Source organism: Mesoplodon mirus (assembly GCF_964341445.2).
Source record: "Mesoplodon mirus genome assembly, chromosome: X".
Taxonomy (NCBI): Eukaryota; Metazoa; Chordata; class Mammalia; order Artiodactyla; family Ziphiidae; genus Mesoplodon; species Mesoplodon mirus.
The window spans coordinates 46155664-46169060 of NC_138981.1; the positions used below are offsets into that span (position 1 = coordinate 46155664).

Here is a 13397-nt window from a genome sequence, read left to right on the forward strand (position 1 = left end):
TATAGTAGTCCCCCTTATCTGAAGATTTGCTTTCCACAGTTTCAGTTACCTGTGGTCAACTGTGCTCAGAAAATATTAAATAGAAAATTCCAGAAATAAGTAACTCACAAGTTTTAAATTGCATGTCATTCTGAGTAGTGTGATGAAATTTTTTAAATTCAAGTATAGCTGATTTACAATATTATATTAGTTTCAGGTGTACATCAGTGATTCAGTATTTTTACAGATTATACTCCATTAAAAGTTATTATAAAATAATGGCTACAATTCCCTATGTTATACAATATACTATATATATTGTTGCTTATCTATTTTATACATAGTAGTTTGTATCTCTTAATCCCATACACCTGTCTTGTCCCTCCACCCTTCCCTCTCCCCAGTGGTAACCACTAGCTTGTCTTCTATATCTCCGAGTCTGTTTCTGTTTTGCTATATACATTTGTTTATTTTTTAGATTCCACAATAGGTGATAAGATACAGTATTTGTCTTTCTCTGTCTGACTTATTTCACTAAGCATAATATACTCTAGGTCCATCCTCATTGTTGCAAATGGCAGAATTTCACTTTTTATGGCTGAGTAACATTCCTTATATACCATATCTTCTTTATCCATTTGTCTGATGCACCATCCAGCTTCCTCCTGCCTGGGATGTGACTCATCATCCCTTTGTCCAGTGTGTTCTGTCTGTTGGTCACTTAATATCCATCTCAGTTATCAGATCAACTGTTGAGGTAATCACAGTGCTTGCATTCAAGTAACCTTTATTTTGTTTAGTAATGGCCCCAAAGGACAAGAATAGGGATGGTAGCAATTTGGATATGCCAAAGAGAAGCCATAAAATGCTTCCTTTAAGTGAAAAGGTGAAAGTTCTTGACTTACTAAGGAAAAAAGAATCATATTCCGAGGTTGCTAAGATCTACTGTAAGAACAAATCTTCTATCCATGTAATTGTGAAGAAGAAAAAAGAAATTCATGCTAGTTTTGCTGTCGTACATCAAACTGCAAAAATGTATGGTGATAGTGCATGATAATTGCATAGTTAAGATGGAAAAGACACTACATTTATACAACAAGATTTTTTCAGAGAGAAAAAGAGAGAGTGAGACCAGTCACATAACTTTTATTACATTATGCTGTTATAATTGTTCTATTTTAAAATTAGTTATTTTTGCTAATCTCTTACTGGGCCTAATTTGTAAATTAAGCTTTATCATATGTATGTATAGCAAAAAACACAGTATATATAGGTTTCAGTACGATCCACGGTTTTAGGCATCAACTGGGGATCTTGGAACAGTATCCCCCACAGATAAGGAGGGACTACTGTATTGTGAAATAACTGTCACAATAAGTTTAGTTAACATCCATCATCACATATAGATTTTAAAAAAACAACAATGAAACAAAACAAAAAATATTTTCCCTGTGACGAGAACTTTCAGAATTTACACTCTAAATAACTTTCATATATACCATACAGCAGTGTTATACATTGTACACAATATTGTACATTACATCCAAGTACTTATTTCTCTTATAACTGGAAGTTTGTACTTTTTGACCATCTTCCTCCAATTCCACATCCCTGTCCCCTGCCTATGGTAACTACAAATCTGATCTCTTTTTCTATGAGGTTTTCTTTTTCTTTTGGTTCTGCATATAAGTAAGATCATACAGTATTTGTCCTTTTCTGTCTGACTTAGCATAATGCTCTCAAAGTCCATCCATGTTGTCACAAATGGCAGGATTTCCTCCTTTCTGTGGATGAATAATCCATTGTGTGTGCATGTGTGTGTGTGTGTGTGCATAACAACTTCTTTATCCATTCATCTGTCGATGGACACTTAGGATGTTTCCATGTCTTGGCTATTGTAAATAATGTTGCTATAAACACAAGAGTGCATATATTTGGATACAGTGTTTTAATTTTCTTTGAATATACATCCAGAAGTGGAATTATGGGACCATGAGGTGTTCTATTTTTAATTTTTTGAGAAACCTCTATATTGTTTCCCAAAGTGGCTGTAACACTTTACAATCCCATCAACAGTGTACTAGGGTTTCCTTTTCTCCACATCCTCACCAGATTTGATAACTCTATTTTTTTTGATGCTAGCCATTCTAACAGGCATGTAGTGATATCTCACTGTAGTTTTGATTAGCACTTCCCAATGATTAGTGATGTTGAGCACCTTTACATGTACTTGTTGGCCATTTGTATGTCTTTAGGAAAATGTGTATTCAGGTCCTTTGCCCATTTTTAATTGGATTATTAGTTTTTTTGCTGTTGAGTTGTATGAGTTCTTTATATATTTTGGATATTAACCCCTTATCAAATATATGGTCTACAAATAAGTTTTTCCCATTCTGTAGGTTGTCTTTTCATTTTGTTTATCATTTCTTTTGCTGTGCATAAGTGCTAATTAGTTAGTAAGTGTTAGCATGGTATATTTTTCTCCATCCATTTATTTTTTTTAATTTATTTTTTTATTTTAACATTCATTTAATCAAACTAAAGGAAACACATATATTAAGAGAGTTTCACTAAGAGTAGTAGAGTAGGTAGGCTCACAGTTTCTCTCTAAAGTCAATAGCTCTTTGTCTTCACAGAAATGATGGGCGGGGCTGGGGGTGGTGTCGATGGATCCTAAACCAGGAGGACAGGTTGCCACATTAACAGCCCAAATGAGTTCTCAAGGAGTTTGGGGGGCTTCAAAATTTGTCCTCTTCATATGCTCATGTAAACAATCTCAAGTATTATGAGCTACAGTTCAACAAAGCCTCTGACAGAATTGGTTACCAGAGATGGGCAAGCCTGGTTGATCCCACAGAAGGAGCTGGCATCTGGACCAAGCTGGTCGTCCCTGACCCCAGGAAAGAGCTGCTCAGTTCTCTGAGCTTTTTTGCAGGGGTCCTCACTCTGGGCAATGCCCCTCTCAGTGGAGGTACAGGAAGTTACAGGCCACATATATGGGGAAAACCACGTCTTGGTTTTCCAGATTCATTACCTCTAGCTCTTGACCCGTTCTCAGAGAAAGCATCCGGTATTCTGTGTCCTTCCTGAAAATGGCTCTCCCAGCCCTGTCCGAGGTGAACAGGCACAGGCGGAACGCGACCCTTCTCTGCCTGAGTAGGCTGACCCCGAGGCTGCGGGACTTGTTCCGTGCGCTGCACCGGAAAATGATGCGCTGGTTGGCGTAGCACAGCACCAGCTCCCAGCTGAAGTTGAAGCCTTCCCACCGCCAGCTGCACTGCTTGTCCCTGTGGAGCTGGCCCCCGCACCGCATGCTTCTCCCCTGGGGGTCAGACATGTAGAGGCCCACGGGCCAGAGATTTCTGGTCTGCTCAGCCCGGAGGGGGCCAAGCCAATGCTCTTTGTACAAGGGACACAACCAAGAGGGAGGGATCAGCGCATCCTGGTGGATGACGTGTGCTGACGTCAGGTCGCAGATTATGTAGGCAAGCTGCAGCTTCTGGAACACTGGCACGAAGGCTCTGCCCTGCTCGGTCTCCAGGAAAGGGGTGTCCTCCAAATCCCTCCTGGACCTGGCAAACCATGAGTTGGTGTCAGGCAATAGGACACTGCACGGGCCCCTCCATGTCGGCTGCAGCTGCAAGAACATCCACTTTTTCAGAATGGTGTACACGTCCATCTCCACCCCCATCACCAAGAGCCGTGAAGAGGCAACGACCTCTTTAATGAGATCCAGGCTGACTTCTCGCAATAGCACCTCACTACACTGGGTCATCATGTTGTCCAGCAGCCACTGAAGACACCTGGTCCTGATGGTCGGGAGTCCGTAGCTTTCAGCAGAGTAGTAGTAGCTGCACACGGTCTGGGCACTGACAGTCTCCTCCATAACCTCCCCACAATGCTGAATCACCTCGTCCAGCTGCAGCATGCTGGCTGTGGCCAGGATGGCGATGACTCGACCGGGTGGGATGAGAATGGAGCCTCGGTACAGGGAACCTAAAGCTTCGTGCAGTGCCTCACGATCAATGTTCTCGTCAGGCATCTGCAACTCTATAGTATCCATGTTTGTCTCCCGCCAAGCGCCACTGAACATGCTAGCAAAGTACCCTGACTGGCACAAGTAGATCCTATGCAAGTTCCACTCCTCCCCCAGTGCGCAGATCCGCACGTCGCTCTGTTCTCCTCTCAGGAAGAGTGCCTCATAAACGGACCCTGAACAATCTTTAGCATGTTTCTGGCGGGGCTCTTTTGTGAGCGGCCCCCCTGGGCCTATACCTCAGTGGTGTAGTGGACAAGCTTCCTCTTCAGGCGCCGTTGCCACGGGCACGAGCTCAGCCCAGAGTGCTGCTGGGTACAGATGACATTTGCTCTAAGGAACTCTCTAGAGGACGCCACGCTAAGCCACACCCACTAGGCCCCACCCCGCCGGATAAGGGCACTCTGTACCAGGGATTCCACTCTGTTTATCTTTCCCTCCTGGGATGATTGCTGTCAGGCTCCCTTCATAGGATGCTGGTGGAACAGAGGCCTTTGTGTGCGAAATTTCACCATTAATTCCAAGAACACAATTTGCTCTTCCCCATCTAAAACAGTTAGTGATTATTCCTTTATGGAGAATTACATCTTGGTCCCAGCTCTGTCCTCTAGGCACCTTAATTTCCAAAATTAACTTCTTTTAAAAAAATTTTTAATTAATTAATTAATTAATTTTTAAAATTTATTTCTTTTTATTAGTTCCTGCTTTATAACAAAGTGAATCAGTTATACATATATATCTGTTCCCATATCCCTTCCCTCTTGCGTCTCCCTCCCTCCCACCCTCCCTATCCCACCCCTCCAGGTGGTCACAAAGCACCGAGCTGATCTCCCTGTGCTATGCGGCTGCTTCCCACTATCTATCTGCCTTACGTTTGGTAGTGTATATATGTCCATGCCTCTCTCACGCTTTGTCACAGCTTACCCATCCCCCTCCCCATATCCTCAAGTCCATTCTCTAGTACGTCTGTGTCTTTATTCCTGTTTTACCCCTAGGTTCTTCATGACATTTTTTTTTCTTAAATTCCATATATATGTGTTAGCATACGGTATTTGTCTTTCTCTTTCAGACTTACTTCACTCTGTATGACAGACTCTAGGTCTATCCACCTCATTACAAATAGCTCAATTTCGTTTCTTTTTATGGCTGAGTAATATTCTATTGTATATATGTGCCACATCTTCTTTATCCATTCATCCGATGATGGACACTTAGGTTGTTTCCATCTCCGGGCTATTCTAAATAGAGCTGCAATGAACATTTTGGTACATGACTCTTTTTGAATTATGGTTTTCTCAGGGTATATGCCCAGTAGTGGGATTGCTGGGTCATATGGTAGTTCTATTTGTAGTTTTTTAAGGAACCTCCATACGTTCTCCACAGTGGCTGTACCAATTCACATTCTCACCAGCAGTGCAAGAGTGTTCCCTTTTCTCCACACCCGCTTCAGCATTTACTGTTTCTAGATTTTATGATGATGGCCATTCTGACCGGTGTGAGATGATATTGCATTGCAGTTTTTTTTTTTTTTTTTTTTTTTTTTGCGGTATGCGGGCCTCTCACTGTTGTGGCCTCTCCCGTTGCGGAGCACAGGCCCTGGATGCGCAGGCCCAGCAGCCACGGCTCACGGGCCCAGCCGCTCCGCGGCATATGGGATCCTCCCAGACCGGGGCACGAACCCGTATCCCCTGCATCGGCAGGCGGACTCTCAACCACTGTGCCACCAGGGAGGCCCTGCATTGCAGTTTTGATTTGCATTTCTCTAATGATTAATGATGTTGAGCATTCTTTCATGTGTTTGTTGGCAATCTGTATATCTTCTTTGGAGAAATGTCTAGTTAGGTCTTCTGCCCATTTTGGGATTGGGTTGTTTGTTTTTTTTGATATTGAGCTGCTTATAAATTTTGGAGATTAATCCTTTGTCAGTTGCTTCATCTGCAAATATTTTCTCCAATTCTGAGGGTTCTCTTTAGTTCTTGTTTGTGGTTTCCTTTGCTGTGCAAAAGCTTTGAAGTCTCATTAGGTCCCATTTGTTTATTTTATTTTTTATTTTTTATTTTTATTTTTTTATTAGTTTCTGCTTTATAACAAAGTGAATCAGTCATACATATACATCTGTTCCCACATCCCTTCCCTCATGCATCTCCCTCCCTCCCACCCTCCCCATCCCACCCCTCCAGGCGGTCACAAAGCACCGAGCTGATCTCCCTCTGCTCTGCGGCTGCTTCCCACTATCTATCTACCTTACGTTTGGCAGTGTATATATGTCCATGCCTCTCTTTCGCTTTGTCACAGCTTACCCTTCCCCCTCCCCATATCCTCAAGTCCATTCTCAAGTAGGTCTGTGTCTTTATTCCCGTTTTACCCCTAGGTTCTTCATGACTTTTTATTTAAATTCCATATATATGTGTTAGCATACGGTATTTGTCTTTCTCTTTCTGACTTACTTCACTCTGTATGACAGACTCTAGGTCTATCCACCTCATTACAAATAGCTCAGTTTCGTTTCTTTTTATGGCTGAGTAATATTCCATTGTATATATGTGCCACATCTTCTTTATCCATTCATCCGATGATGGACACTTAGGTTGTTTCCAGCTCCGGGCTATTGTGAAAAGAGCTGCAATGAACATTTTGGTACATGTCTCTTTTTGAATTATGGTTTTCTCAGGGTATATGCCTAGTAGTGGGATTGCTGGGTCATATGGTAGTTCTATTTGTAGTTTTTTAAGGAACCTCCATACTGTTCTCCATAGTGGCTGTACCAATTCACATCCCCACCAGCAGTGCAAGAGGGTTCCCTTTTCTCCACACCCTCTCCAGCATTTATTGTTTCTAGATTTCTTGATGATGGCCATTCTGACTGGTGTGAGATGATATCTCATTGTAGTTTGGATTTGCATTTCTCTAATGATTAATGATGTTGAGCATTCTTTCATGTGTTTGTTGGCAGTCTGTATATCTTCTTTGGAGAAATGCCTATTTAAGTCTTCTGCCCATTTTTGGATTGGGTTGTTTGTTTTTTTGCTATGGAGCTGCATGAGCTGTTTATAAATTTTGGAGATTAATCCTTTGTCAGTTGCTTCATTTGCAAATATTTTCTCCCATTCTGAGGGTTGTCTTTTGGTCTTGTTTATGGTTTCCTTTGCTGTGCAAAAGCTTGGAAGTTTCATTAGGTCCCATTTGTTTATCTTTGTTTTTATTTCCATTTCTCTAGGAGGTGGGTCCAAAAGGATCTTGCTGTGATTTATGTCATAGAGTGTTCTGCCTATGTTTTCCTCTAAGAGTTTGATAGTTTCTGGCCTTGCATTTAGGTCTTTAATCAATTTTGAGCTTATTTTTGTGTATGATGTTAGGGAATGATCTAATCTCATACTTTTACATGTCCCTGTCCAGTTTTCCCAGCACCACTTATTGAAGAGACTGTCCTTTCACCACTGTACATTCCTGCCTCCTTTATCAAAGTTGACCATATGTGAGTGGGTTTATCTCTGGGCTTTCTATGCTGTTCCATTGATCTATCTTTCTGTTTTTGTGCCAGTACCACACTGTCTTGATTACTGTAGCTTTGTAGTATAGTCTGAAGCCAGGGAGCCTGATTCCTCCAGCTCCGTTTTTCGTTCTCAAGATTGCTTTGGCTATTCGGGGTCTTTTGTTTCTCCAAACAAATTTTGAAATTTTTTGTTCTAGTTCTGTGAAAAATGCCAGTGGTAGTTTGATAGGGATTGCATTGAATCTGTAGATTGCTTTGGGTAGTAGAGTCATTTCACAATATTGATTCTTCCAATCCAGGAGCATGGTATATCTCTCCATCTATTTGTATCATCTTTAATTTCTTTCATCAGTGTCTTATAATTTTCTGCATACAGGTCTTTTGTCTCCTTAGGTAGGTTTATTCCTAGATATTTTATTCTTTTTGTTGCAATGGTAAATGGGAGTGTTTTCTTGATTTCATTTTCAGATTTTTCATCATTAGTGTACAGGAATGACAGAGATTTCTGTGCATTAATTTTGTATCCTGCTACTTTACCAAATTCATTGATTAGCTCCAGTAGTTTTCTGGTAGCATCTTTAGGATTCTCTATGTATAGTATCATGTCATCTGCAAACAGTGACAGCTTTACTTCTTCTTTTCCAATTTGGATTCCTTTTATTTTATTTTCTTCTCTGATAGCTGTGGCTAAAACTTCCAAAACTAGGTTGAATAAGAGTGGTGAGAGTGGGCAGCGTTGTCTTGCTCCTGATCTTAGTGGAAATGGTTTCAGTTTTTCACCATTGAGGAAGATGTTGGCTGCGGGTTTGTCTATATGGCCTTTATTATGCTGAGGAAAGTTCCCTCTATGCCTACTTTCTGCAGGGCTTTTATCATAAATGGGTGTTGAATTTTTTGAAAGCTTTCTCTGCATCTATTGAGATGATCATATGGTTTTTCTCTTTCAATTTGTTAATATGGTGTATCACGTTGACTGATTTCCGTATATTGAAGAATCCTTACATTCCTGGAATAAACCCCACTTGATCATGGTGTATGATCCTTTTAATGTGCTGTTGGATTCTGTTTGCTAGTATTTTGTTGAGGATTTTTGCATCTATGTTCATCAGTGATATTGGCCTGTAGTCTTCTTTCTTTGTGACATCCTTGTCTGGTTTTGGTATCAAGGTGATGTTAGCCTCGTAGAATGAGTTTGGGAGTGTTCCTCCGTCTGCTATATTTTGGAAGAGTTTGAGAAGGATAGGTGTTAGCTCTTCTCTAAATGTTTGATAGAATTTACCTGTGAAGCCATCTGGTCCTGGGTTTGGTTTGTTGGAAGATTTTTAATCACAGTTTCAATTTCAGTGCTTGTGATTGATCTGTTCATATTTTCTGGTTTTTGCTGATTCAGTCTTGGCAGGTTGTGCATTTCTAAGAATTTGTCCATTTTTTCCAGGTTGTCCATTTTACTGGCATAGAGTTGCTTGTAGTAATCTCTCATGATCTTTTGCATTTCTGCAGTGTCAGTTGTTACTTCTTCTTTTTCATTTCTAATTCTATTGATTTAAGTCTTCTCCCTTTTTTTCTTGACGAGTCTGGCTAATGGTTTATCAATTTTGTTTATCTTCTCAAAGAACCAGCTTTTAGTTTTATTGATCTTTGCTATCATTTCCTTCATTTCTTTTTCATTTATTTCTGACCTGATGTTTATGATTTCTTTCCTTCTGCTAACTTTGGCGTTTTTTTGTTCTTCTTTCTCTAATTGCTTTAGGTGCAAGGTCAGGTTGTTTACCCGAGATGTTTCCTGTTTCTTAAGGTGGGATTGTATGGCTATAAACTTCCCTCTTAGAACTGCTTTTGCTGCATCCCATAGGTTTTGTGTCGTCGTGTCTTCATTGTCATTAGTTTCTAGGTATTTTTTTTTATTTCCTCTTTGATTTCTTCAGTGATCTCTTGGTTATTTAGTAGTGTATTGTTTAGCCTCCATGTGTTTGTGTTTTTTACAGATCTTTTCCTGTAATTGATATTTAGTCTCATAGCATTGTGGTCAGAAAAGATACTTGATACAATTTCAATTTTCTTAAATTTACCAAGGCTTGATTTGTACCCAAGATATGATCTATCCTGGAGAATGTTCCATGAGCACTTGAGAAAAATGTGTGTTCTGTTGTTTATGGATGGAATGTCCTATAAATATCAGTTAGGTCCATCTTGTTTAATGTAGCATTTAAAGCTTGTGTTTCCTTATTTATTTTCATTTTGGATGATCTGTCCATTGGTGAAAGTGGGACGTTGAAGTCCCCTACTATGAATGTGTTACTGTCAATTTCCCCTTTTATGGCTGTTAGTATTTGCCTTATGTATTGCGGTGCTCCTGTGTTGGGTGCATAAATATTTACAATTGTTATATCTTCTTCTTGGATCGATCCCTTGATCATTATGTAGTGTCCTTCTTTGTCTCTTCTAATAGTCTTTAAAGTCCATTTTGTCTGATATGAGAATTGCTACTTCAGCTTTCTTTTGATTTCCATTTGCATGGAATATTTTTCCATCCCCTTACTTTCAGTCTGTATGTGTCTCTAGGTCTGAAGTGGGTCTCTTGTAGACAGCATATATATGGGTCTTGTTTTTGTATCCATTCAGCCAATCTGTGTCTTTTGGTGGGAGCATTTAGTCCATTTACATTTAAGGTAATTATCACTATGTATGTTCATATTCCCATTTTCTTAATTGTTTTGGGTTCGTTATTGTAGGTATTTTCCTTCTGTTGTGTTTCTTGCCTAGAGAAGTTCCTTTAGCATTTGTTGTAAAGCTGGTTTGGTGGTGCTGAACTCTCTCAACTTTTGCTTGTCTGTAAACGTTTTAATTTTCATCAAATCAGAATGAGATCCTTGCTGGGTTGAGTAATTTTGGTTGCAGATTTTTCTCCTTCATCACTTTAAATATGTCCTGCCACTCCCTTCTGGCTTGTAGAGCTTCTGCTGAAAGTTCAGCTGTTAACCTGATGGGGATTCCCTTGTGTGTTATTTGTTGTTTTTGCCTTGCTGCTTTTAATATGTTTTCTTTGTGTTTAATTTTTGACAGTTTGATTAATATGTGTCTTGGCATATTTCTCCTTGGATTTATTCTGTATGAGACTCTCTGTGCCTCCTGGACTTGATTAACTATTTCCTTTCCCATATTAGGGAAGTTTTCAACTATAATCTCTTCAAATATTTTCTCAGTCCCTTTCTTTTCCTCTTGTTCTTCTGGAACCCCTATAATTCGAATGTTGGTGTGTTTAATGTTGTCCCAGAGGTCTCTGAGACTGTCCTCAGTTCTTTTCATTCTTTTTTCTTTATTCTGCTCTGCAGCAGTTATTTCCACTATTTTATCTTCCAAGTCACTTATCCGTTCTTCTGCCTCAGTTATTCTGCTATTGATCCCATCTAGAGTATTTTTCATTTCATTTATTGTGTTTTTAATCGATGCTTGATTCATCTTTAGTTCTTCTAGGTCCTTGTTAACTGTTTCTTGCATTTTGTCTATTCTATTTCCAAGATTTTGTATCATCTTTACTATCGTTATTCTGAATTCTTTTTCAGGTAGACTGCCTATTTCCTCTTCATTTGTTAGGTCTGATGGGTTTTTATCTTGCTCCTTCACCTGCTGTGTGTTTTTCTGTCTTCTCATTTTGCTTATGTTACTGTGTTCGGGGTCTCCTTTTTGCAGGCTCCAGGTTCATAGTTCCCGTTGTTTTTGGTGTCTGTCCCCAGTAGCTAACGTTGTTTCAGTGGGTTGTTTAGGCTTCCTTTTGGAGGGGACTGGTTCCTGTATTCTGCTGGATGAGGCTCGATGTTGTCTTTCTGGTGGACAGGTCCACGCCTGGTGGTGTGTTTTGGTGTGTCTGTGGCCTTATTATGATTTTAGGCAGCCTCTCTGCTAATGGGTGGGGTTGTGTTCCTGTCTTGCTAGTTGTTTGGCATAGGGTGTCCAGCACTGTAGCTTGATGGTCATTGAGTGAAGCTGGTGCTGGTTTTGAGATGTAGATCTCTGGGAGATTTTCGCCATTTGATATTATGTGGAGCTGGGAGGTCTCTTGTGGACATGTGTCCTGAAGTTGGTTCTCCCACCTCAGAGGCACAGCACGGACTCCTGGCTGCAGCACCAAGAGCCTTCCATCCACCCGGCTCAGAATAAAAGGGAGAAAAATTAGAAAGAAAGAATTAGTAGAAGTAGAAAGAAAGAAAGAAAGAAAGAAAAAGGAAAGAAAGAAAGAAAGGAGGGAGGGAGGGAGGAAGGAGGGAAGGTAGGAAAAAAAGAAAGAGAAAAGATAAAGTAAAATAGAATAAAGTATGATAAAGTATAATAGAGTTATTAGAATAAACAAATAATTATTTAAAAAATTAAAGAAATAAACAAACAAACAAAAAAACGGACGGATAGAACTCTGGGACAAATGGTGAAAGCAAAGCTATACAGACAAAATTTCACACAGAAGCATAAACATACTCATTCACAAAAAGAGGAAAAGGGGAAAAAATCATAATTCTTGCTGTCAAAGTCCACCTCCTCAATTTGGGATGATTCATTGTCTATTTATGTATTCTACATATGCAGGGTATATCAAGTTGATTATGGAGCTTTAATCCGCTGCTTCCAAGACTGCTGGGAGAGATTTCCCTTTCTCTTCTTTATTCTCACAGCTCCTGGGTCTCAGCTTTGGATTTGGCCCCGCCTCTGCGTGTAGGTCTCCGGAGGGCGTCTGTTCTTCCCTCAGACCGGACGGGGTTAAACGAGCAGCCGCTTCGGGGACTCTGGCTCACTCAGGCCACGGGGAAGGAGGAGTACGGAGTGTGGGGCGAGCCTGCAGTGGCAGAGGCCAGTGTGACGTTGCTCCAGCCCGAGGCACGCCGTGCGTTCTCCCGGGGAAGTTGTCCCTGGATCCTGGGACCCTGGCAGTGGCGGGCTGCACAGGCTCCCTGGAAAGGGGGCATGGACAGTGACCTGCCCTGGCACACAGGCCTCTTGGCGGCAGCAGCAGCAGCCCCAGTGTCCCACGCCCGTCTCTGCGGTCCGCGCTTTTAGCCGTGGCTCGCACCCTTCTCTGGAGCTCCTTTAAGCGGCGCTCTTAATCCCTTCTCCTAGCGCACCAGGAAACAAAGAGGGAGGAAAAAGTCTCTTGCCTCTTTGGCATGTCCAGACTTCTTCCCGGACTCCCTCCCGGGCAGCCATGGTGCACTAACTCCTTCAGGATGTGTTCACGCTGCCAACCCCAGTCTTCTCCCTTCTCTCTGTCCGAAGCCCAAGCTTCAGCTCCCAGCCCCGCCCGCCCCGGCGGTCGAGCAGACAAGTCTCTCGGGCTGGTGAGTGCCAGTCGGCACAGATCCTCCATGCGGGAATCTCTCCACTTAGCCCTACCCAGGTACGTGGGGAGTTTCTTGCCTTTTGCGAGGTCTGAGGTCTTCTGCCAGTGTTCAGTAGGTGTTCCGTAGGAGTTGTTCCACGTGTAGATGAATTTCTGGTGTATCTGTGGGGGGAAGGTTATCTCTGCGTCTTACTCTTCCGCCATCTTCCAAGATATCTCCATCCATTTATTTTTAATCTTCATGTATCTTTATGTTTAAAGTGGGTCTCTTGTAGACAACATAAATCTGAGTTGTGTTCTTTAATCTACTCTGATAATCTTTTAACTGGTGAATTTTGATCATTGATATTCAAAGTGATTATTGAGAGGTGTGGCCAAACTTTTGGAGTAGGAAGATACTGAGTTTACCTCCTTACAACGGACATACTATAACTATTTACAGAGCAGCTATCTATGAGAACAAACTGAAGACTGGTAGGAAAGATCTTCCACACTTAAAGATATAAAGAAGGAACCACAACAAGATGGGAGGAAGGGGTAGAAATGCACTATAGTCAAGTCCC

At 41.2% G+C, this 13397-nt stretch overlaps 1 protein-coding gene across 1 annotated transcript; it reads right to left on the minus strand.

The window, feature by feature from the left end:
• Positions 1 to 2920: 2920 nt before the first annotated feature.
• LOC309796170 (germ cell-less protein-like 1) lies at positions 2921 to 13038 on the minus strand (the record flags this gene model as incomplete). Its single annotated transcript, XM_082609223.1, is given in 4 exon segments — positions 2921 to 2941; positions 2945 to 4248; positions 4426 to 4562; positions 13028 to 13038. Coding segments are annotated over 4 exon segments (1473 nt in total).
• Between the last annotated feature and the right edge of the window lie 359 nt (positions 13039 to 13397).